Source organism: Magnolia sinica, chromosome 8 (assembly GCF_029962835.1).
Source record: "Magnolia sinica isolate HGM2019 chromosome 8, MsV1, whole genome shotgun sequence".
Lineage (NCBI taxonomy): Eukaryota > Viridiplantae > Streptophyta > Magnoliopsida > Magnoliales > Magnoliaceae > Magnolia > Magnolia sinica.
Window position 1 is genome coordinate 25,998,313 of NC_080580.1, and position 25,173 is coordinate 26,023,485.

At 36.1% G+C, this 25,173-nt stretch overlaps 2 protein-coding genes across 2 annotated transcripts; one reads left to right on the top strand and one right to left on the bottom strand.

Annotated features, from left to right (window-relative positions):
* The first annotated feature begins 5,921 nt into the window (after positions 1 to 5,921).
* Positions 5,922 to 11,253, top strand: LOC131253118 (uncharacterized). The gene is made up of 6 exons (XM_058253949.1): positions 5,922 to 6,164; positions 6,370 to 6,466; positions 6,577 to 6,644; positions 6,728 to 6,836; positions 7,362 to 7,456; positions 9,716 to 11,253. Exons 3-6 carry the CDS (start codon positions 6,588 to 6,590, stop codon positions 9,947 to 9,949), a joined length of 495 nt encoding a protein of 164 aa, XP_058109932.1. The 5' UTR covers positions 5,922 to 6,164; positions 6,370 to 6,466; positions 6,577 to 6,587; the 3' UTR covers positions 9,950 to 11,253.
* A 12,646-nt stretch (positions 11,254 to 23,899) lies between these two features.
* Positions 23,900 to 24,808, bottom strand: LOC131253919 (chitinase 2-like). Its single transcript, XM_058255026.1, has one exon. The coding sequence runs from the start codon at positions 24,806 to 24,808 to the stop codon at positions 23,900 to 23,902; it is 909 nt and encodes a 302-aa protein (XP_058111009.1).
* Between the last annotated feature and the right edge of the window lie 365 nt (positions 24,809 to 25,173).

The window sequence follows — 25,173 nt, forward strand, 5'->3', positions numbered from 1 at the left end:
GGGTTCGTTGGGGAAGATGAAGCAAATGAAAAAAGAATGCTTTTTTAGGCAATAAAACCCTCCAAACCCGAGCGGGTCGACTGGTCGAGTATATACTCAACCGGTCATGCCATGACTAGTCGAGTGTGTACTCGACTGGTCGTACACCACAAAAATTTAGCAATTTTACATATTTTTAAAAATTAAAAAATTTATAAAAATAAATAAAATAAAAACATGCAATATATTACAAATAAACACAAACATTTTAGTTCATATTGCACATACCCATATCCAATTTCAACTTGGCAAACCTGTTTCTGTCAAGCGACTTTGTAAATATGTTAGCAAGTTGATTTTCAATCTAAATATAATCCATTGAAATAATCTTATCTTCAACTAATTCATGAATATAATGATATTTAATGTCAATATGCTTTGTTCTTGAATGCTGAATTGGATTTTTAGAAATGTTAATTGCTTTAGAATTGTCACAATACAAAACCATAGTATCTTGCGCAAATCCATAATCACTTAACATTCTCTTCATCCACATAAGTTGGGTGTAAGCATTACTAGCTGCAATATACTCAACCTCAGCTGTGGAAAGAGAACTCTGTTTCTTACTATGCCACAAAATCAGACAGTTTCTGACATAAAAACATTCATCGCTAGTGGACTTGCGATCATCAATATTACTAACCCAATCAGCATCTGAATAACTGGCTAATTGAACATTAGTATCACGAGGATACCAAAGGCTAAGTTTGGCCGAACTTGCAACATATCTTAAAATGTGCTTTATAACAATCAAGTGGGACTCTTTAGGGTCTGATTGATATCTAGCACAAATTCCTACGTTGAATGCAATATCAGGTTGGCTCGCAGTTAAATATAATAAACTACCTATCATGCTACGATACAATTTAGGATCTACACTTTTACTTATTGAATCCTTAGAGAGTTTGAGTGTAGTACTCATAAGAGTCTCGAAATTTTTTCCGCTCTCAAATCCAAACTTTTTAACCAAATTTAGAGCGTATTTGGTTTGAGAGATAAAGAACCCATTAGGAAGTTATTTTACTTGCAAACCTAAGAAATAGTTCAGTTCTCCAACCATGCTCATTTCAAATTTCAACTTCATTGAATCTGCAAACTCAATAGTCATATTAGAACAGGTAGATCCATAGATAATGTCATCAATATATATTAGTACTATCAGTATGTGATCATTGTGTTTCTTTACAAAAAGTGTCTTATCAACACTCCCCATTATAAAGTTATGACTTAGTAAAAACTTAGTCAATTTCTCATACCATGCCCTGGGAGCTTGTTTCAATCCATAGAGTGCCTTTTTTAGGCGATAAATATGATCAGTATGTTTAGGGTCTTCAAAATCAGTATGTTGTTCTACGTATACTTCTTCATGTAGATCACCATTCAAGAAAGCACTCTTAACATTCATTTGGTAAATTTTAAACTTTTTGTAACAAGCAATGAATATAAATAGTCTGATAGATTCAAGACTAGCTATTAGGGCAAAGGTTTCATCATAATCGATGCCTTCTATTTAAGTGTACTCTTATACAACCAGTCTAGCCTTGTTTCTTATAATATTACCAAGTTCATCAGACTTATTTTTAAAGATCCATTTAGTTCCAATAATGTGTTTATCATTAGGTCTAGGAACTAAGTATCTGACATCATTCCTTATAAATTGGTTAAGTTCATCTTGCATAGCTACTATCCAGCTTTCATCAGTAAGAGTTTCTTTTACGTTGGCCAGCTCAATCTAAGATGTGAAACATACATAATTATAAATATTTTCTAATTGTCTATGAATGTGCACACTAGTAAGAGGATTCCCAAGAATTTGATCAGTTGGATAGTCTCTAACTGACCGCAGTTCAGGATCATTTTGACTAGATAAAGAGTTTGGTTTATCAAATAAAGAGACTTCATCATCTTCTAAACTTGAAACAGGTGCATTCAAGTGATCATCTATAACTAAATTAATGGATTCTTGAATAACACTAGTCCTCGTGTTGAGAACACGATACGCTCGACTATTTAACGCATATCCTAGGAAAATACCCTCGTCACTCTTAGTGTCAAATTTTCTCAAATTTTTTCAGTCACATAAAATATTGCACTTACTGCCAAAAACTCAAAAGTATTTAACAGTGGGCTTCTTATTAAACCATAGTTCATATGCAGTCTTATCATTAGACTTTCGAGTATAAACATGGTTAGTGATATAACATGCCCTGTTATAACTTCAGTCCAAAGTTTTTTACGAAGTTTCATACTATCCAACATCACATTGGCCATTTCTTAAAGTACTTGATTTTTTCTTTCAACAACCCCATTCTATTAAGGTGTTTTAGGTGCAGAATACTCATGCGATATCCATGATTACTATAGAACTTCTCAAAACTACTATTATCGAATTCAAAACCATGATCACCACGAATTTTGGTGACATGTGATTCCTTCTTAGTTTGGATATACTTGAGTACCCTTTTCACTTCATCGAGAGTCTCAGATTTTTCTCTCATGAAAACTACTCATATGTACCTGGTAAAATCATCTACTATGACCAGTATATATTTCTTACCACCTCAACTCTCCGTTCTAGTCAGTCCAATGAGATCCATGTGGAGAAATTCAAGGGGTTTGGATGTGGCATTGGAGTTCACTTTCTTGTGAGAACTCCTAGTTTGTTTTCCAATCTGGCATTCGCCATAAACTTTATCCAATTTCTTAATCTTGGGTAAACCTCTTATTACTTCACTTTTGCTCAGTCTATAAAGATTATGGTAGTGTACATGTCCTAAGCATTTATGCCATAATTCGGTATCATCGGTTTGGACCATGTAACAAGATAACTTAGATGAGCTTAAATTATTAACTATATAGCTGTTCTCAGATGTTCTGCAACCAGTTAATATTATAAAACCATTCTCATTAGAAATTTCACACCCTTGGTTGGTGAATTTGACGTTATGTTTATTATCACAAAATTGAGAAACAAATAACACATTCTCAAAAGAAGAAAGATTAAAGAGTTGAATCGTACCTTGACCAATAATCTTGCAGTTGCTACCATCACCAAATGTGATTGAGCCATCAGTCATATCTTTAAGATTGGTGAACAAATCTTTATCACCCGTCATGTGTCTAGAACAACCACTGTCTAGGTACTACTTTGATTAACTCAAAGCCTTGAAAGTGGTGTGGGCAACCAAACAAGCAACCTTAGGAACCCATTTCATTACCGTTTTGGGTTTTGGGGTATAATTGGTATTTATATACTTGTAGTTGTTGTATATTCTACCACTCGAGTTAGATTTTAGAAGCTCCTTAAGTAAATCCATAATTTTCTCAGCTAAGGGGTTATGATTCTGATTTCTATAATTGATATGGTTGTTTTTAGGTTTCATGATTTGAAAAGTTTTAAGATTTTTGAAAGTATTTGGATTTAGACTTTTTCCTTTTGAGTTAGAGGACTCTCCTTTAACAAATTTAAGGGAGTAATCTTATATTTAGGAGGGGTATTTTTATCGTAGCCTAGACCAGATCGATCGCCACATTTCCTTGATCCGGTTAGAAGTCTTTTTAGTTTAGGATCACCCTAGGCATGCCTCCAAGTATACTTCATACTCAAGAGACAAGAGACTTCTAGTTTCAGTTTTTTATTTTCAGATTTGAGGTTTTCAACTTGGGATGTGTCAAAATCTAAATCACACTTAGCTTTTTCAAAACAATCTGAAAGGTGCGATTTTTCTAAAACTAGATTATCAAAATTTTCTTTTAGTTTTAAAAACTTTTCTTTTTGAAGTTTTAATTTTACAGCTATCTTATAACTTTCCCTGTATAGGGCATCATAGGCATCTTGTAAATCTTAATCATTTTCAGGGTCACTTCTCAGATTTTCTTCGCTAGTTGAATCACAACTATCTAAGAAAGTGAATTTGGCTAGAGCCATTGAGGCTTTGACCTCATTAGTAGACTCAGGTTCAGAATCATCTGACTCAAAAGAGGCTTCAGTACAAGACAATTCATCCCATGTGGCTAACATGCCTTTCTTTTTAGATTTGTCCATCTTTGGACATTTGTTTACCAGATGCCCGTATTCATGGCAGTTGAAACATTGGCTGTCTTTAATAGATTTTCAATTTTTAGATCTAGTTCTTTTCTTTTTCTGAAGGCTTTTGAAAATCTACCCTCTTTTTACTTTTAAAAACCTTATCAAACTTCTTGGCAAATAATGCCATATCATCTTCAGAGTTTTCAAAATCAGAATTACAAACATTTTCATGAGAAGTATTTTTAGAAGACTTAAGGGTGATTGACTTACCTTTAGGAGCTTTAAAGTTTAACTCGTAGGTTTATAAAGAACCAACCGGTTCTTCAACCCTCACATTATCCGTATCATGAAGTTCCTGAATGACAGTGACCTTTGAATTGAACCTTTCAAGAAATGAGCGTAGTATCTTTGCACAGACTTTGCTTTCTAGGATACCATCACCAAGACCCCACATAGAGTTAACTATGTCATTTAACTTAATATAGAAGTCCATGAACATTTCACTTTCTTCCATATGTATTTCCTCAAAACGAGTGGTGAGGATTTGAAGTTTAGATTTCTAAACAATAGTTATACCCTCGTGTGTCATTTCTAGAATGTCTAAAGCTTGCGTTGCAGAATCACAGGATATAATTCTTTTGAATTCATCCGGTGATGGTGTGCAAGAAATTGCATTAAAGCCTTTGCATTGGCACTTCTCTCATTTTTCTGAAGTGTCGTCCAAGAAAAGTAAGGTGCAACTTTCATAGATTTAATTCCATCAATGCCTAGAACTTCAGTGGTAAGAGGGGTCCATCTAGTCACTGTGGCTTGCCACACACTCTCATCTATAGACCTTAAAAAGATCTTCATTCTAGATTCTAATAGGTATAATTGGAGCCATCAAAAGGTAGAGGCCTAGTGATTGAGAGGCTATCAAATTTTGAAATCATATAAGCTCAGATCGGTTAGCTTAGGAATTGAATCCAAATAAAAAGAAGCTATTAGGCTTTGATACCACTTGAAAAGGCCGAGCAATACGTCCTAGAGGGGGGTGAATAGGGCTACGCTAAATTAAAAAATAAATGTGGAATTTAAAGAATGATAGCACAAGTAAATAATAAAGAAGCACAAGTAAATAGCAACCTCAAAAATACTAGTCTTGAGAGGTTGATACAAACTTAGTTCTAAGGACAACCTAATACCAAAAACCAAAGGCTTATGGTAAGACAACCTTACTAGAACGTTTATAAGTATCAAAAACCCAAACCAATAAAGAGGCAAAGGGAATAGCAAATAAAATAGACTAAGTTATTACAACATTCTCACAAGTGCATAAAATAAATTACACCATTCACACTACCAAAAAAAGGAGTAAAGGATACAGACCACGCTATTTTTTACTACGGATTTAAACCATAGCTATAATTACTACGGTTTTAATTCGTAGCTAAAAGAGTGCCACACCATTAATAATTAACGGTGGTGTAATGGGCTCTATAGGGTCTTAAAAAAAATATGCATTCTATCTAAGCCATCCATATATTTTGAAATATTATTATAAGGCATGAAACCAAAAATTAGTTAGATTGAAGGCTAAAGTGGACCACACAGTAGGAAACATGGAGATTAAATCACATATGCATCCTATGGTGTGGTCCACTTGGGCCTCCTATCTACTTTATTTTTGGAATCATTTGCTAAAATTATTTACTAAAATTAATAGATGGAATGGATAATGAAAATACATCATGGTGGGCCCCATGGAGCCCCTTCCAAAGCGTCCATGGGTCCCAACGCCCAAAAATGGGCGCGCACTCAAAACGTAGTCATGCTCAAAACTCCCCCCATTTCTCTCTCTCCCTCACTCCGTTCCCTAACCCCCTCTCTTCCTCCCTCTCTCTCTCCCTTCCCTAATCCTCTCACTCTCTCTTCCCCAATCCTCTCTCTCTCTCTCTCTCTCTCTCTCTCTCTCTCTCCCTGGCCATATCTCCAAATTCGTTTGAAGCAGCGGCAGGGAAGACGAACGGTAGTTCTTCTGTCCTGTCTCCCGCCTGTCGAATCCCTCAATCTCCTCTCCGATTCTTGGGATTTCCACACCGATTGAATCCTTCCTGTATGCTTCCTTCCACCAAACCCTATAACCCCCAAAAACTCTAAAAAATAAAACCCCTAAATCTCCTATTTCTCTCTCTGCCATTCAATTTTGCAGTTCCTGTCCATCTTGATTTTTGTTTGTAGCTGCCATTCACATTTGTCGTCACTTGTACTCTTCATAGTGATATTGGTTTCCATCTTGATTTCTGTTTGTATTTATCTAGATATGGTAAGCTCTCAACTTCAGCTACACCGTTATGCAACTAGCCATGAATCAAGGGTCATTACTGCTCTTACCCTTTTGAAATCTCATCTTTTTAGGTAAACATATCTTTTTCTAGACCTCAAAAATGTTATATTTGTGATATTGGAGCTTTTTGTACACTTCATGATACGTTCGATGAGGCTGACAATGTTTAACTCTTGGACAGTTACCAAGGTTATGTTAGTGCTGGTTTGGTGCTTGGCGGTGTTGATTTTACTGGACCGCATTTGCACTGTAAGTTTGTTTTGCATATAGGCAAATGAAGGATGCAACATTTTTTGCATAAATGTTTGTGATTGAACAATTATCTTATGCAGATATACCCTCACGGATCAACTGATACTCTGCCATTTGCAACCATAGGTTCTGGGTCTCTTGCTACGATGGCCATCTTTGAGTCAAAATACAGAGAGGGCCTGACTATAAGTTTGCTTGCTAGATTTGCATTTTTCTCCTCAGTCAATGTTTTGCATCATCATTGTTATGTTGTCATTGAGAAAGAACATAGAAGGCTATGCCAAAGAGGTAAGGCTTGCATGGATGCTTTTCCAGAACACAGCAGCCTGTAGCTGCTGAGATCCTTTTGAGAAAGAGTGACACATCCTCATGAACCAAGCTCGCCGTTCGAGAAGGATAGCAAACAGGAGTCTCAGACTAAATTAGACCATTTAACATGATTTCATGGTAGAAGCTATTCTGGTCTTTATTTTATTTGATTTCTTGGAAACCATTCCATACATCTCTTACCATAGAAGATTTGACATGACAGTGGAACTGTAGAAGTAGTTTATTTTTTTGGATGTGTTTCTCTTTGCCATCTTTTAGTTAGAATTGCACAATTGTGAGTTCTCATGCCTTCACTGATGAAGATAGAAACGTGTGTCCTTAATACTAGATCTCTGGATACTGTTAACATGAAATATAAGGTGATGGGATTTCTTTTGTAGAGAGACAAAGGAATAAAGCTTGTGTCTGAGGCGATTTGCTCTGGAATTTTCAATGACTTGGGAAGTGGTAGCAATGTTGATGTCTGCATAATAACCAAGGTCTGTACTTGATGAAACATTATATTGTTATTGGTGTTTCCATGGACCTTTAGTTATTCTTGTCAAATCTTGATGTACAAGGTCGCACTAAGTACTTGAGGTAACCACCAGTTGCCAAATCCTCGAAACTATGTCAGTTCAAGGGGCTATTCCTTTACTAAGGGACAGACTGTTTAGTAACCTCATTTACATCTGAATTACATATTATCAATGTGAACATCTCTGAATTACATTTTGCCAATGCAAACATGATAAATGTTATGATGAATTTGTTTTTCCTTTGTCTTTGCTATTATTTATATATCGATGTATAGTCTAATGCAAATTCCATCTTGTAGTTTTTGTGTCTGCTGGTCCCTAGAACCTAGCCCAATTAAGGTGGACGGTTGATGTTAGGTGGTAGCAGTGTTGTCAAAATCCTATGATTTACGATTTGAGTACAATCTTGAAATTGGAAAGCAAATTGTAGTTTGAGATTGACTTGAAGCTTTTAGCATTTCTGAATCCTTGTGTTGGCAAGACCATTCTAACATCATGAAACCACCACAGCCAATAATCATGTGAAACCACCCAGGGGTGTGCTTAAGTCACTTGATTGGATGACTCCCATCCCTATAAAAGCCTGTGATAGCCTATAATGCCAATGGACTATTGGAGCCATACAATAATTATGGCAGGCATATGGAACACCTATAAATAAGCTGTAACAAAAACTTGATCATGGTTTTAAGTCATTGCATGGAGTTCATGCAGTAGAATGTGCTAAATGTTACCCCCGCAAAAATCATGGGTAGATTATCTGAAACTAGGTTTATCCATGGCTGATGAGAAACCTGAAACATCTCTTCTTCTTTTGGTCCCTATTTCATGTGTATGGTGCAACGTTTAAACACTTGTTTGTTTTTTCTAAGATAGCTCTGTGTGATAGTTTTTCTTTTCTTTTCAAGTCATATCCAGTTAAGTTAGCTGATCAAGCATGTATCTGACCAAGAAGCCTTCCTTTGTGTCGGTCTATTTCTTCTACTAAAACATGCATCCTTTACATGCATTTGTCCCCCTCTCTGTGATCTAGGCTAGCTGCTCTATTGGGCTACTTCGCAGGCCAGTTCCTTACTAATTCAGGATGATGAATTACTGATACATCAGTATGGTTGAGTACAGCTGATGTGCTATTATATCTTGATTGTAGCGTTTCGTGCCGATTGGAGAATGTACTCCCCCCCCCCCCCCACTTTGAATTTGTTGCACATTTGAAACTGATTTCTAGCTAACATTTAAAGATTTGTGCTACACATTCCCTTAGGCTGCTTCTCATTGGCTGCATATCATCCCTTGGGTGTTTTGGCTACTTCTCATCTGTTGCACCTTTAAAACTGATTTCAAGTCACTCACATTCAGGTTGTCATGGTTGGAACACGACATGCCTTTTTCAGGAGTAGGTTTAATTTAGATTTGTTGCTTGGGAGATCTATTGATCACCCTTTTATTTTGACAAAACATTCTTTTTTTAAAAAAAAAAATGATGATACAATTTATTTGCAAAAAAAAATTGTACAAAATGTGGATTAGCAGTCAAGAACATTTCAGGGTCAGCTTGGCTCTATCATCAATTTTTATTTTTATTTTTAATAAAGAAAGTGAACTTGACTTGGCTCTAGGGAAACTGTGGTTGAATTGAGGACTTGAAAGTGTCAACCAAGTACATGGAATAAAAAATAAAAATAAAAAATAAAAAACCTTGGTCAAGTGTTGAAGTTGTAATTTCATTTCTTAAAATTCAATTGAGCACCTGAAAGTGTCAACCAAGTACATGGAACAAAAAAAAAAAAAAACAAAAACAAACATTTCATTTCCTTTTCCACTAATTTCTGTGTGAACGCATTTCAATGAAATGTTGGTATCTAGGGAACTTCTACTAGATTTCTATATGAGTTCGGGGAAAAAGAAGCCTGACCAGATAATCATTTTCTGGTATGTTCTTATTATTATTTTTGGAAAAGTTTTTTTTTTTTAGGCCCATTTCTCGATTATATTTCCATAGGTCTGCATTTGGTTGGTGTTGTAGAATGATACCATCTGATACTCAGCATTTGGTAAACTCTCTGTGTGTGTGTGTGTGTACATATATAATTGTTTGCTAGATCAACCATTGCTCTCTACGTGCACTCTTAAATGCAGCTATAGGATATTTGAGTTGTGTCCTGGCTCGAATCCTCCTGTATGTATTGCTTTTAGTGAGATCGAATTTTTTGCCTACAGGTTAAAGTTATGAAGGAGAGTGCAGCGCCTAGAGCAGTGTATGTACCCACCGCCACTGTCCGGATGGCACCTGCAAGCACAGAGCAGCAATCGCTTGCGCCAGCAGCCCCGCCTTCAGCACTTGAGACCCCAACTCCTAGTGACAAAAATGCCCCTAAAAGCAGCAATATTCATGAGGAAGGTGACTTTGTATTTCATGCTGTTACTGACCAATCAACCCATGAGCAATGCTGAATTCAGCTTAGGTACGATCATATATGTGTGTGTCATGTAGTTTACTTAATATCTACTTCACTCACTTGTCCCTATACTAGTCACCTCGCCTCTTCTTCTCCTTCTTTCTAAACTGAACATGGGCAAATTCAGTTTGCAGCAATGGTGAAAGCAATCAGGATTTGAAGCTTGGATTAGTTCATGAAAACCCTCTTCATCAAAATATTTATCGGTATGCAATCAGAACATGTTCCTATATGAATTCATCTAAAATCAGATCAATCTTTGGGCTGATTATTGATATCTAATTGACCAAATTCTAATTTTTCTTTTCATTTATTGCATTGTTTTGAAATTACCCATATCAATTTTTTCGGCAAAATTGTGGAGATATAGGGTAAAATCCAGTTCTTTGATGATTTATCGAAAACCATTTTCATTGTTTAATGCAGCTGCGTAAAATAAGTGTTGTAGACAATTCTGGTCCTTTATGGACTGGTTTGATTCTTTCATTGTTTGGGTTTCTTGTTATGTTTGTTTCTTTATAGGTAGGAAACTGCGATTGAGAACAAATGGGTTATCGATTCAACACCTTTAGTTAGTGAAGTATCTAGGTTATCGTCAATGACTAAGGGTGTTGCTTCCCTTAATCAGTGAAGTTATCTGGGTTTGAATTGGTTTAAGTTACATTCTTGTTTTTGAATGTAAAGATGGCATGTGCAATACTCAAGATCCAAGCACACCTGACGTGTTTACCATGTCATAGATGCCCTGCTCCAATAATCAGGCCAGTCCACTCATCATGTGCACCAGAGCATACAAATGGTTGTCACTGTCAAAGAAACCTTGTTTTTAGGCATGCCCCAATGAGGAGCAGACTGTCATGACTTGTGGGCAAGGGAATGTACATAGCGGGGTCCACTTACTGATGGCTTGGACGCTCACCGCACATGCCTACATATAGATGGGCCGGGTAATGCACAGGTGGGATTAGAAAACCTCAGTTTGCAGTAATCGATCAAAATTTTTTTGGGCAAATGACATAGAGTTGAGCATCAAATACATAAATATATAACACATTAGAATTACAAAGATACAATCTTTCAGCTAGCTGTTAGTGTGAGGGACACTTCAAGTAGATTTTTTATTTTTTTTTTTTAAATTTCATGAATCACTAAAATATATTTCAAAAAAGAAGAAAGGATAATACATCATCATCTTCTCATTTTTGAATGCACACAGACACTCCACAAACAACTTTTGCTGAAATTTCTTTCCATCCATCATGGATTGCTTGGACTCATTTCAATTTTCTTATTCTTTTGGCAAACCAAGTGATGATTGTGGAAATCAGTCCCTTGCTTAGCAAAGGAAATTTTCTTTCCATCTTATTCTTTAATTTTCTTTTCCTTCCAATTTTGCACTAAAAGCGTCACATCATACAGAAACCTCTTTTCCCATCAATTGATATTTTGAAGAAAAAGTTTTACTCCCTTGCTTAGCAAAGGAAATTGATTTCCTTCTCCTTTTATGTTTATTAAACAGAGAAAAATGTCAAATGAAAGCCTTTCCAAAGGAAAAATGAAAAAGAGAGAAAAAAAAAAAAAAGGAAATGCCAAATCAAAGGAAAATTATTTTCTTTCTGTAGTATACCCTCAACCCAAACACTCCCTTAGAAAAATCTATTTGCACTGTCTATTCACTTTTATTGTACTTCTCATGAATTGTGATATCTTCAATTTGGATTGGCAACTGCAACTGTCTATGCAAGCTTGGAATTCAAAGAGGGTGAGTTGGTTTTTAGGGACCAAATGCTTGTTGGTGCTCAACACAGTTCGAATAAGGTTGTGCCAATGACCATGTTTTTTCTTTTATCTCTATCTAATCTTTCATTTTTCTATTCTTTCTTTGGAATTTGCAGTTTCTTCATATTCTTGGGCTAGACTTCTATATGGTTTCTCTATGATTTCTTGATGGTGGTGCCTCATCCACTGTACATGTGGCATACATGGTCACTCATTTCTAATGAGGATGTATTGTGTCCTGAAATTGCACTTAGTGGATGTATGTAGCCATCCAATTTGCAGCCAACACACACCTGAGAGGAAAATGGTCAAATGTCCAAATTAATAGGATGTGTGGTTAAGATCAGTTAGAGTGATTTTTGGGCTGTGCTGCACCCACAGTGGAGCTGACTATTTTGGTGGTGGGCATTGAAATACATATGTCATGTCCCACGTGTATGGTGGATGAGTAACTGCCATCCAACAAGTGTGGAGGTCATGCAGTAGTTTAGTCTCACTCTTCTTACATGGGCATCTCATATATACATATTGCTCACTAATTTCTCATGTTTTACAGGTTGACTGCCTTGTATGTACCTACTGTTTTTTGTTATATTGGTCACACACAAGTCACAAAGAGTAAAAATCATAGATATGCTCATTGTAAGAAGCCTCAAATCATGGAAAATTCTGTCACGATCTTGTTGAATGCAGGTCTTGGGATGGCCATGTTCAGTCTCGGTAAGATCATTGATATGCTTATCATGATTCTTAGTCCTTGTTTTTCAAGTGTTTTGAATTGACTTGAACTGCCTTTGAATTTTTTGAATTTTCGGGACTGTTCATGGCCCTTACAGCTAGGAATCATAGCCTATGGGACTAAACTCGCTGCATACAGAATGGTTGCGAGGTTCCTCACTGGCCTGGCTATCATGGCGATCACATTTGTTGGGGTTGGCCTCAGAGGCACAATCCTCAGAGTATCCATTGTTCGAGTGGGACCATTGCATTTTCAGCTCAATCTTCAAAACACCCACAAACACATTTTCAACCTCTCATGTATAATGTCATAACATGCAATTTCTTCCATTTTGTATGATGAAATTGATTTTCAGCCATGTGCAGTAAGCTTTCGGATCAAAACGAAGCTGAGAATAGGGTGTTAGTTTATGGTAAATTGATAACTAGTAGAGGCATATAACTATTATGTTGGCATTGTACTTTTGTGAATGGAAATGAATGATTGTATATGATTGAATGAATGAATGATTGTGTTTGATCGAATGAATGAATGATTTAGCCACGAAGTATTTATCTATATTAGCTTATATGAGTTATCAGGGTGTACTACAATGGTAAGAGCTACCATTATTATTTAATTTTTTTATAAAAATATAGGCATTAGCTATGGCTATTAACCGTAGCTCTTGCTAATTTCAGCCTATTGTTATGGTTCTCATTCTACTTTTAACTATAGATATAATCTGTAGCTATATATAATTTAAAACTACGGAAAATGTTGCTATGGATTTAATCCATACCTATTGTTTCAAAAGCTACGACTATTAACCATAGCTTTTTATATAAAAACCGTAGTTGTTGCTGATTAAGTCTATTGCTACGGTTCTTACTCTATCTTTAGCTACAGATATAATCCATAGCTATAAATACCTTAGCGCTACGGAAGCTACAGCTACGGATTTAATCCGTACCCATTGTTTCTATGGCTACAGTTAAAATTTGTAGCCATAGCTTTTAAACCTATGGCTACGATACCAATGGCTACGGTCGTGCTACGGACTTTAACCGTAGCCATAGGCCTTTAGCTACGGTTTTTATCCATAGCCTTTGCCTTGTTTTTTGGTAGTATCACCACAAATGCTGAAAATAAATTACAACATTCACACACATAGGCACATTCACTCATCCACCACAACACCAGAAATTATAGTGGTTCGTATGTGTGTACACTAACTGTTAGAAAACAGCCACACAACTACTCCACTCCTAATATCCACTCCCTCAGGATATTACCATTCTCTATGAAAAATGTTTTCCAAGCTTCACCTTAAAACCTTCACAATTGTGTCTTTATTGGGCTTACACAATTCAAAAAACCCCACACTCTGAGATTTCCTAGATCACCTCAAATAAACCAAATAGAGATTTTTCTGGCACAACCTCAAAAACCAAAAAGAAAGAATGTACAAAATGTAAATGTACTTATTTGAAAATTCTCCTTTGAAGAAAACCGGTAGAACCGATCCGATGTAGATGACGATGTTCAATGTCTAGTCTAATAGATTAAAAGGTTCTAGTTCTATATGATTTTTAAATTAAATCAACCTGGGTTAGATTGATTTGATTTTGATCTCAAGAAAGAAGAAAACACAAATCCCTCCTTAAAGTAAGATTGGAATAGAGATCTCAAAATCAAATAACAAAAGCTAATTAAAGAGAATATTAAATTAGCACAATATAACTTTAAAATATCACAAACTTATCTCTCAAAATAGTGTCTTGATTTTGCTTTAATTAATGAATAAACTCTGAAATTCATGCTCTATTTATAGGTGAAAACACTGATCTCTTGATTGGTCTAAGGGTCGGTTCGACTGGTCGAAGGACCAACAAAATTTTAAATTTTCTGGCGCGATAAGATAAGGTCGTTACTCGACTGGTCGAGTGGCCTACTCGACCAGTGGAGCCCTGCACTTAACTGGTCAAGTGGGACAAGAAATGCTTGTTGGACTTTGAGTCAAGCCTGCACGACCGATCAAGCATTGTTCACTCGACTAGTCGAGCAGTCTCCAGGACTGGTCGAGAGTCCAACAGAAAATTTCAAAAATTAGCAACAAACCTTGGACTGATCGAGAAACCTTTTAAACTGGTCGAGCCAAAACTTGGACTAGTCGAACAAGGTCTAAGACTAGTCGAGAAAATGACCTATAAATAAAAGAAATGACCCACAAAGAATATGCAATGAATATGACACAATCTAGGGTCAATCTAGGGTCATCCAAACCTGTTTGTGAGTAGGAACACTTGAAACATCATTCGCTTCAAATTCTTGAATACTTGTGATACTTGAAGCTTGAGTTCAATGTCTTGAACTTGAGCTTAAGTCATGCTTGAGTTCTTTAGTCTTTAGCGTATGGTAGTTGGATTTCAAACTTGAACTTGAGTTCTTGAATATGATCTTGAAACCATGAACTTTAACATGCTTCACTTCAACTTGAAGATGGGGGCAAGTTCGATGAAGATCTAGAGAACTTTGAAATGTACTAACCTGATCACTTCAACTCAAAGCATGATACAAATACTATATGGTTTGGCACACCAAATTTGATAACACAACAGGTGATGCTAGGTTTACACAATAGCATTTATAATTCTCATCTTCCCTTAGTGGGCTAAACCGTTGAGTCCCCACAATTGTTAGGCCCATTCTTGATATGAGTAAGTCATTTAGGCCCATCCTTGATATGAGGAGAGTGCATCATCATATAACATGTTTAGTATAGCTTCATGATCCATGCCCATGTGCATCATATGTATGCTTAAATGAGGAATAATTAATCATAGCATATGCCATTGACGGATTATTATGGGACTCCCTGATAGGAGGAGTTGCCCATATGAGCACGCGATATGTGTAGGATTGTTGCATGGCTGATAGCGTGTTTCATACATCTCGCATTCATGTGACATGACTACTGCATGCCCTAGCGACATCAGGGTCGTAGCCTCCACAAGCATATCATGGATGGTAGGATTGGACACTAGAAATCTTTCTCTACATGGGGTGTGATAGATGTCACTGGGTGAAATTCCCTAAACCCTTATGGTACTAGGAGGTTACTCCAATGTCTAAACTGAGTGGATGCTTTAAGCACAAAGTGTTGAATACCAGGAGGCCACACTTCCCACCATGTCGTGGTCGGTCGGAAGGGGGTGCACCTTACCTACCCAAGAGGAGGGGGCAAAGCTAGGTTGAGTTTGACCATCTTGAGGAATGGATCCACTATCGACGAGCCGAGCCCGATATTAGTAGGTGGATAGTAAGGTCTCTTCTGCTCACCTTGTTGCATACGATGTGGCGATAATCTAATTTGTAGTATACTATACCCTGGTGATATTTCAGAGATGAATTGTATTGATATATGGATTTTGATAAGGACTGACATGCTTGAGTTGCATTACATCTTGCATATGACATTCGGCTAGGTAAGCCTTGCATCACATAGCCTTGGTACAACTGGTAGCATTCATGAGCATGCTAGCATGTTTCCGCATTACTCTGATATTTCACACTTGGCACTTACCTTGCGCACACACTTACACCACCCTCTAAGCTTTCTATAAGCTTATGCATGATCGTTGCGTGCAGGTGACGCTAGGATGTCGCAGTAGCATTAAGCTTGGAGCATACTTCTGGAGCTTTTATCTATCTTTGTATTTCTCTTTCCGCATTGTACTCAAATTTTTGATATAGTGGATATATGATGATGTGGTTTTGTGACTTGGTTATGCTTGTGGTTATGCTCCTTTACAAAAAAAATAAATAAATTTTATATTTGAAATCTTCCTTGTAGGATCCTAGAATCGGAATTTGGCATAAAGGTGTCGCGAGCCGAGAATGGGGTACTACGGAGGCTGTCGGCGCCGAATTCGGCGATCGAGAAATTTGTGAGCCCGGTTTCCGAGTTTGGGGCATGATATAAGAGATGCAGGAATATATAGTGGAGGTGAGTCGTATGAGGATGACTTTGTAGTGAGCAGCAAGTGGTATGCTAAGGTGGAGCAGGCAGCTAGTGCGGCTAAGTTATATGAACTCAACCAATAGGCCTTCTCGTATGTTGTATTCTTTTGGACATCATACATTTTACGGTGATTCATTTTTTATTGTATAACCCTCATTAAGGGTACACTTTAGGATGGTGTTTAAATATTTTAGATGTTAGCCCTTTATCTTGGGCATGGTTACTTAGCTTAATTTGATACCCGCCTTATCTATCACCACTTTGATTTGTAGTTGACGCTAATCTAACTATGTAAATTCATGGGAAATCTACTCGCATGCGATATTTCATGAGGTGACACTCGAGTCTTCATGACTAAAGACTTATACTCAGACGGTGAAATTTTGGGGTGTTACACAACACCTCTATTGTCTAGGATGACTTTGTAGTGAGCAATGAGCGGTATGCCGAGGAGCAGCAGGCAGCTAGTGCAGCTGAGTTATATGGACTTAACCAATAGGCTTTCTTGTATCTTGTATTCTTTTGGACATCATACGTTTTACGGTGATTCATTTTTTATTGTACAACCCTCACTGAGGGTACACTTCAAGATGGTGTTTAAATATTTTAAATGTTAGCCCTTTATCTCGGGCATGGTTACTTAGCTTAATTTGATATCTGCCTTATCTATCACTACTTTGATTTGTGGTTGATGCTAATCTGACTATGCAAATTCATGGGAAATTTACCCACGTGCGATATTTCATGAGGCGACACTCAAGTCTTGATGGCTAGAGACTTATACTCAGGCGGTGAAATTTTGGGGTGTTACACAATACTTCTATTATCTTGTCCTTAACAAATTCTTGAATTATATTGTACTTTCTATCAAGATGCTTTGCCCTACCGTGATATCATGGTTTATTGCACTGTGCTGCTATTATGTTTTTATAAAAAATAGGCAAAGGCATGTCGACGTTTGGGATAACACAAAGCTTTGAAGTGAACCTCTTAAGCCACATAGCTTCCTTAGAAACCTTGTTGTGGCCATATACTTTATTTCCATGGTAGAATCTATAATGCACTTATGCTTGGCATTACGCCATCTCACATCACTACCTGTGGTCAAACACAAGGGTTGACGACCCCAAGTGCAGGGCTACGATGTAGTAATAACTAGGTGAGACCAAAGTCGAATCCTCAAGGAATGGGAAACACAACATAGAACTAGTCTAAAGGTTAAAAAAAAATAAAAATAAAATAAAAAAAATCTTGTTTTTAATCCAGCGAATAGTTTAAGGGTTTAAAACAAATCAATAAAAAACTATAGAACTAGGAATTCAATCATAGCAATTACAATATCTTATTCATTGATTCGACTTATATAACTCAATTGGAATCAAATTCCTTTGTTATCTAATAGGAAGATAATTTTATTAAACCAATCATTAATATCAATAAGAATATGATTTCGATTGAATGATTCTCTTATGAAGTACTCAGACTCAATTGCAGGAAATTAAAAGCGTCCAAAGCACCCTTATCTTACAATAGATCAATTAATTATACAGATTGAATTCTTCTCTAATTCAGGATAAAAAATTATTAAATCAAAGCATCCATTATACTCATAGTGCACAACAAATTCAAAAATAAACAACTCGAAGACTTTAAAGCAAATCCAAATTAACTCAATGTACTATCATCATTCAAATCAATGTTATTGAATCAAATAAACTAAACACTATAATTAATCAAATAAACTAAACACTATAATTAACTACGATCTTCATCCCTTAGCCTTAGCTAAGAGATTAGCCTAGCAAGACTAACATCCTAAAAAAAAAAAAATCAAAAAGATAAACTAGAACCAAAGGATTGAATAAGAAGGATGGCTTTGTGAAAGCTCTATCAACCCTAGGTCTCTCTCCTAAGTCCTAATTCATGTCTAGAATAGCTTGAACACCCGTTTAAAAAATAAATAAAATTAAAATTAAATAAAATAAAAATCTACACCAACTTGGATATGACTTCAGATTTTCATAATTTTTTACACTTCAGTCACACCGAGCTTCACTTCAGTTGCACCGAACTAGTCTCTCGGTTATAACTGAAGTTCTTTAAATTTCTTCTAAAGTCTCTATCTCTCTCAGGTCGTACCGAATCCTCCTTTGATGGCACCGAACCTAACTTTGGTCAGACCTAAGTGTTGAGCCAAATTATCTCTGAAAATTACAATTTCTTGTTGGACTTTTCTAGGCGCATTCAGTCGGCACGAATCAAACTCAAGTGGGACTGAACAGTCTATTATTTCTGTTAATGCACTACGTGATTTTTCATACTTTTCTCTATCCTTTGTCCTAGATATTCTTGGATCTTTGCTAATTGAATTCTTTAATAATGTCCTCTAAATCTTTAATTCTTCATCATCTTCAAGCTTGATAACTTTTTGAGTTTTAAATCCTCCTTTAAGCATGTATTCTTCTTAGGCTTCCGAATTACCTCGCACGTAGAAAACATATGATATTGAATCAATTTACAACTTAAATTCCATGAAAGCTAATGTAATTATGAGGTTAAATATGCAATTTTTAGGCGTTATCACACCGGCCACCAACATTTTACTAGTCCCGAGCAAAACATGTGAAAGATATTTCAAAATCAAAGGAATAATTTCGTATAAACTCAAGCAATTTTAAAATCAATCAAGATTATAGAAATCTAAAATACATTGATGAAGAGCATACTTCTTTCACATAAACTCTAGTACTTGGTAAACATCCTAATCAAGTTCAAAGCATTAATCTTATAATTAGAAAAGTGTCAAATATTTAGTTCCATTGGTGTATTGCAAAATATATACTTAACACAACAAAAGGTTCAACTCTCTACTTTTATGATAACATTGATAATCAAAATAGTATTCAGGATAACCAAAACCAAACTAAAAAAAAACTTTATAGTTCAATACTCCATTCTTCCAACTTTTGATTTTCTATCGACGGCTTTCACACTATTTTCAATCTTTTTTTACCACTTAAATATTCTTTTTCTTATTTTCTTATCATGGAACTTCAATAGGTAACCCTTTGCAAAGATAATTGTTTTTTTAGCAGGGTATTAAGTACTCTTTTTTCATTAAACATGATGGAAAAATTCCCTAAGTTTGGTTGATATCATTCTCAATAATCATTAAGTTAACAATTCAGTATCCAACTTAAACTTTAATGCGTAAGCTAGATGTGACATGTGAATTCAATGTTTAAACTTCTAATTCAAAGAAAAAACTTCAAACTTAACTTTGAAATCTATTAAATAACTAAAATATAGTCTTTAAAAAAATCTCAACATTAAGTATCTTATCATTCTAATATCTAGCTTATCTTTAAAATCACTTAAATTCACATAATACTTTCAAAAAAAATTAAAATTTTCAGCTCAAAAATTCAGTACAAATGAAGAAAGTTCCAAAGGAAACCCTACCCCCAACCTAAATTCTATATTATCCTCTATATGTAATATAAACTATATGAGAACAATGAAAATAAAAAGTAGATGAAAAGTACTTGAAAGGCGACAAACATGTAAAAGTATGAGTGCGAACTTCCTATGAGTTGAAGTTTCAATAACTAAACTTAAACTAATAAAATAAATTAATCCTAAGAAAACAAATAAATTCCTAATATAGGAAAGCAAAGGGAAAACTACTCATTCATAATAGACACTTTCTAGATTTTATAGAGCATGTACGTCTAGAGAAATTTATCAACCTCAACAAAATATCTTCTTATGATGCCCTAAGGTACCCAGATTTTATAAAAATTACTTGTGGGAGAAAAAATTTCTATATCAGTATACCATAGTGAATTAAAGGCTACAATTAATTGAAATTCAGAAAAAATCTCTTTGCGCAATGTAGTCTCAATCAAATTTGAAGTTTTAGACTTCGGTTCAAATTCCTACTCCTCCACCTTTAATGGTAAATATTTTAGATTGGTGGAATGAGGCACTTCAAAATAATGATTCACTCGGTCAATGTCAACTACCGAGGTGCAATTTTGTAAGGCATTCACTATTTCTTTAATCATTTCATCATTAGAATCCTCAAAGTGTGCTAAGCAAACTTCTAAAGAGAAAGAACATTTAGTGAAAAAAGACTCACTCTCCACAATGGAATCAAACATGTCATGTTGGTGGATTATATCAACATCACCTTGTTTGAAAATTCCCTTTGTCTTCTGATTATTAACTAGCGCTTCAAATGAAATTATCATTTAGGAAAACTGGACCATAGGTTCATAAATACACTAAGGCTCATCAATGTTGTCAGGAGAATTGAGATCACTTGCCTTACATCATACTTCTGGTTAGGCTAGAAAAGCCCCTTCCTCCCTAATGAGATGTGACTTAATTGTCTCAACTGACATTTTTAGCTCTTGTATGGCTTATGAAATGGTTTAGTTGATTTGCAATTTCCCTTCCATAAATGCTTGTAATGTATTTTCAAGGGTCTTTGTCTGTGGGGGATCATAAGTAGAGGGCCCTTGGGGATAGTTGTTAGCATCCATGGTTGGTCCACCTTTCTAATCAAGTTCATACGTGCCATATATGGATGTACTCGATGGTTGTTGATAAGTGTTCTCACCCATATAATAATCACGCATTATCTTCTTAACCGATGGACCATCATATTACGGTCGGTTCTCAATCGTAGTTCCACTTAATTCACAAGACATAGGACGTTTCCTAACATAGTGATCTGACAACCCTTCAACTAATATCTCACCTCTTAGAAGTTGAATAGAGTATTCTCATATTTACTCTGGCATGAACATAATAAAACCCTAATTCTATACCTAAGCCTTAAAAAAAAAAATCAAAATTCTACAAAAAAAAAAAAAAAAAAATCAAAATCCAACAGCAATTAAGAAAGCAAGTGAATGAATTGAAGAAGGATGTTACTAGAAGAGAGGAACTAGAACTAGAAGGCACCTATAAAATTGAAACCAATAAATGATATTAGTGATGTTTGAAAATCTGAAACAAAACGAACTCGAAAAATTATTTTAAAATTAAAAAACCTACAAAAAAAACATAGGTTAGAAAAAATCTAAAAAGTAAAAAAACCTAACTTAAAATAGAAATCAAACTAGGAAACCTAAACCTAATTGTGTTCAACACCACTCCCTGGCAACAAAGCCAAAAACTTGGTCAAACCTAAGGGTTGACAACCTCAAGTGAAGGGTTGTGATGTAGTAATAACTCAGTGAGATTGAGGTCGAATCCTTAGGGAATGGGGAACATAATCTAGAACTAATTTAAAGGTAAACGATTGTCTGGGTTTTAATCTAACAAATAGGTTAAGAGTTTATAAGAAATAAATAAAAGACTAAGGATCTAGAAATCCATACATAATAATCATAATATCACATTCATTGATTCGACTTATATAACTCAATTAGAATTGAAGTCCTATCCTATCTAATCAGAAGATAATTCTATTAAACCAATAATCAACACTAATAAAATATATGAATTTAATTGAATGATTCTCTTATAAAGTACTTAGATCTCAATTGGAGGGAATCAAAAGCGTCTAAAGCACCCTTAGGCAACAATAGATCATCAATTATATAAATTGAATCCATCTCTAATTCAAGCTAAACAACTTTTAAATCAAAGCATCTATTATACCCATAGTGCACAGCAAATCTAGAAATAAACAACTCAAATACTTTAAAGTAAATCCAAATCAACTCAATCTACTATCATTATTCAAACCAATATTATTGAATCAAATAAACTAAATATTGTAATTAAGTACAAGCTTCATCCCTTAGCCTTAGATATGAGATTAGCCTAGCATGGCTAACATCCTAGAAGAAAAATAAAAGACAAATTATAATCAAAGGATTAAAGAAAAATGACGACTCCATGAAAGCTTCACCACCCCTAGGTCTCTCTCCCAAGCACTAATTCATATCTAGAATACCTTAAAACGCCCCTTTAAATACGAAAACTTCACTGGCTTGGAACCAACTTCATATTTTCACACTTTGCTACGCTTCGGTCGCACTGAACCGGTCTCTTGGTTGCAGCCAAATTTCTTCAAATTTATTCTGAAGTCCTTGTCTCTCTTAGGTCGCACCGAACTCTCCTTCTATGGAATTGAACCCAACTTCGATCAGACTTAAATATTGAGCCGAGTTATCTCTAAAAATTACGATTTCTTACTGAACTATTCTGGCCACATTCGGTCGAACCGAACCAACCTTAGGTGGGGCATAACAGTCTGTTATTTTTGGTAATGCACTGCTTAATTTTTTTAATCTTTTCTTCATCCTCTGTCCTTGGTTTCTTAGATATTTGGTAATTGAATTATTCAATAATGTACTCTAAATCTCAAATTCTTCATTATCTTGAAGCTGGATAACTTTTTGAGTTTTAAATCATCTTTTAAGCATGTATTCATCTTAGGCTTTTGAATTACCTCGCCCGTAAAAAGCATATAATATTGAATCGATTTAGCACTTAAATGCCAAAAAAACTAATGTAATTGAAATGATAAATATATAATATTCAGGCATTATCAACTCACTATTAAGATGTATCAACTCATCGAACCCCTAGCATCATAATCTACTTAAAAGTCTGCATTGGTGTATCTGACTAGAGATAAATCCTTATGGTAGAATCTGCGATGCACTTATCCTTGGCATTAGGCCAGCTCACATCACCACCCGCCATAAATAAAAAATAAAAATGTACCCGTTCATTGAACGCCTAGTATCAAAATCTACATAAAAGTCTACATTGTTCTATCTTACTATAGGCAGATCCCTGTGCCAATAAACTATGACAAAATCATTTGTCCTTCTAAAGTATTTCACGATATATTTAATTATCATCCAATTATTCCTTTGGATTACTTTGTCATTAGCTCATCACTTTCAATTCAAAAGTAATATCAGACCTGGTACATAACATTACATATATCAACCTTCGCATGACATGGTTTGCTGTACCTGTAAAGAAGCCCAACCTCATCTGTCATATAAGCAGCATGACAATTGTGTTACTCGTACGGAAGATCTTTCCTGACATCTATGATTAACAGGCTCTAAAAAGTAGATTTAGTCCCCCAAAATGGGTTCTTTGAATCGGCGACATGGATTGACACGTCCATCCTAAGCCGAGTCAAGACTCGGCCCTTTATTCTCAATCCCAATTCACGGTGCGAAATCGGATTAGATTCGACCAAGTAGAGTTGACTCGAACAGAGTCTAATTGGATGCTTCATCAATCCTTGCAATTTCCACACAATTCGAAACATGTTCCCTATAGCATTTCTTTCAAGCAAACATTCGTACACAGACACAAACTATATCAAGACATCTTGATTTACTTAAATAGTCTTAAAATAAGTCGTAGATGAAGGGGACCGATCAATGGCCACCCAACAACAAGGCCTGCGATCGCCGCTCATAAGCGAAGCCATTCCCCATCGAATCGTCGGCGGACCACACAAAAATCCCATGAAGCTTGCTCTGACTCCTTAGCATACCACATGCAGTGAAGAAACCGGCTTCTGGGGACAATCCCTCATTCCCCTCGGTACTAAAACTCACTAAAACCTTACCTCCCCCATAATTAGAGCTTTGGGTATTGAAGTAGTCCAAAAATTGGTATACAGTGGTCCCCTGATCATACGCGTAGAATTGGAAATTAATGTAGTCTATAACATTACCAAATTTCCTCCACAAAGCCAAGTAATGGCTTTGAACTTCGTTGTCATCAAAAGGTGCTATCGATGCGAATTTGATGACCCCATTTCCCTTGAGAGTCGTCACAAGCTGTCCGATGCACGCAGCAAATGTGTCGGGGTCGGCCTTGAAGTGTTCGTAATCGATGTCAATACCATCCAAGCCATACTGTTTGATGATTTTGGTGAGCGATGAAACTGCATTGCCAACCCAAGAGTCTACTGAAGATGGGGTGAAGAATGCTTTGCGGGACCCCACACAATCGCCTCCTAGGCTAAGGCCCACCTTCACGTTCCCATGGTCGGCCTTGATCGAATGGACTTGGGAGGGGCTTAGGTTATCAGAGTCCCAGAAGATGTTGAATTTTCCGTTGGTGGGGGAGGGAGAATCCGTGGTGTAGTCGATCGCGAAGGAGAGAATGAAGTGGAAATCGACAGAAGGATTTATAGGGACGTCGGAGAACTTGATGTTGTTGAATTTGGAACCGATGTATTCACGGAAGAGCTTGGAATTTGGGGCTGCTTGTGATGGTGAGAGAATGAGGAGAGCTTGAAAGAGGAAGAAAAAGGAGAGGAGAACAGTGGAAGCCATTGCAAAGGAATGTGTTTGCCTTGTGTTTGGAGGGAAATTGAGGTAATTGATTTATAGTAGTTGGAAATTTCGGACTTCACGGCCGTCGCGGTGTGATCCAAACACGGCACATGTGAGTACCTGGTTCGTAACATGGACATCCGAGTCGTTCATAACATTCGGCCGATCGTTCATATGACATCTAACTAAAATCAATCTGAGAAACCCATCGGTGGGCCAGATGTGTAGATTGAAGGTGGACCATCGGCCAGTTGTCATTGAAGAATAGCCTGCCGTATGAGTGGACTGGCCTGATTTGTGTTATGGTTCGTCTGCTATGGCAAGGCTTACCATTACACATGGATCAGATTTCCCACGTGGGGCTA

Bases quoted from the DNA above. Each gene is read 5' to 3' on its own strand.
- LOC131253118 (XM_058253949.1), top strand. From the start codon at position 6,588: ATGTTAGTGCTGGTTTGGTGCTTGGCGGTGTTGATTTTACTGGACCGC. The intron at 6,645-6,727 runs GTAAGTTTGTTT...TATCTTATGCAG, and splicing joins TACTGGACCGCATTTGCACT to ATATACCCTCACGGATCAAC. The intron at 6,837-7,361 runs GTTTGCTTGCTA...TTTTGTAGAGAG, and splicing joins CAGAGAGGGCCTGACTATAA to ACAAAGGAATAAAGCTTGTG.
- LOC131253919 (XM_058255026.1), bottom strand. From the start codon at position 24,808: ATGGCTTCCACTGTTCTCCTCTCCTTTTTCTTCCTCTTTCAAGCTCTC.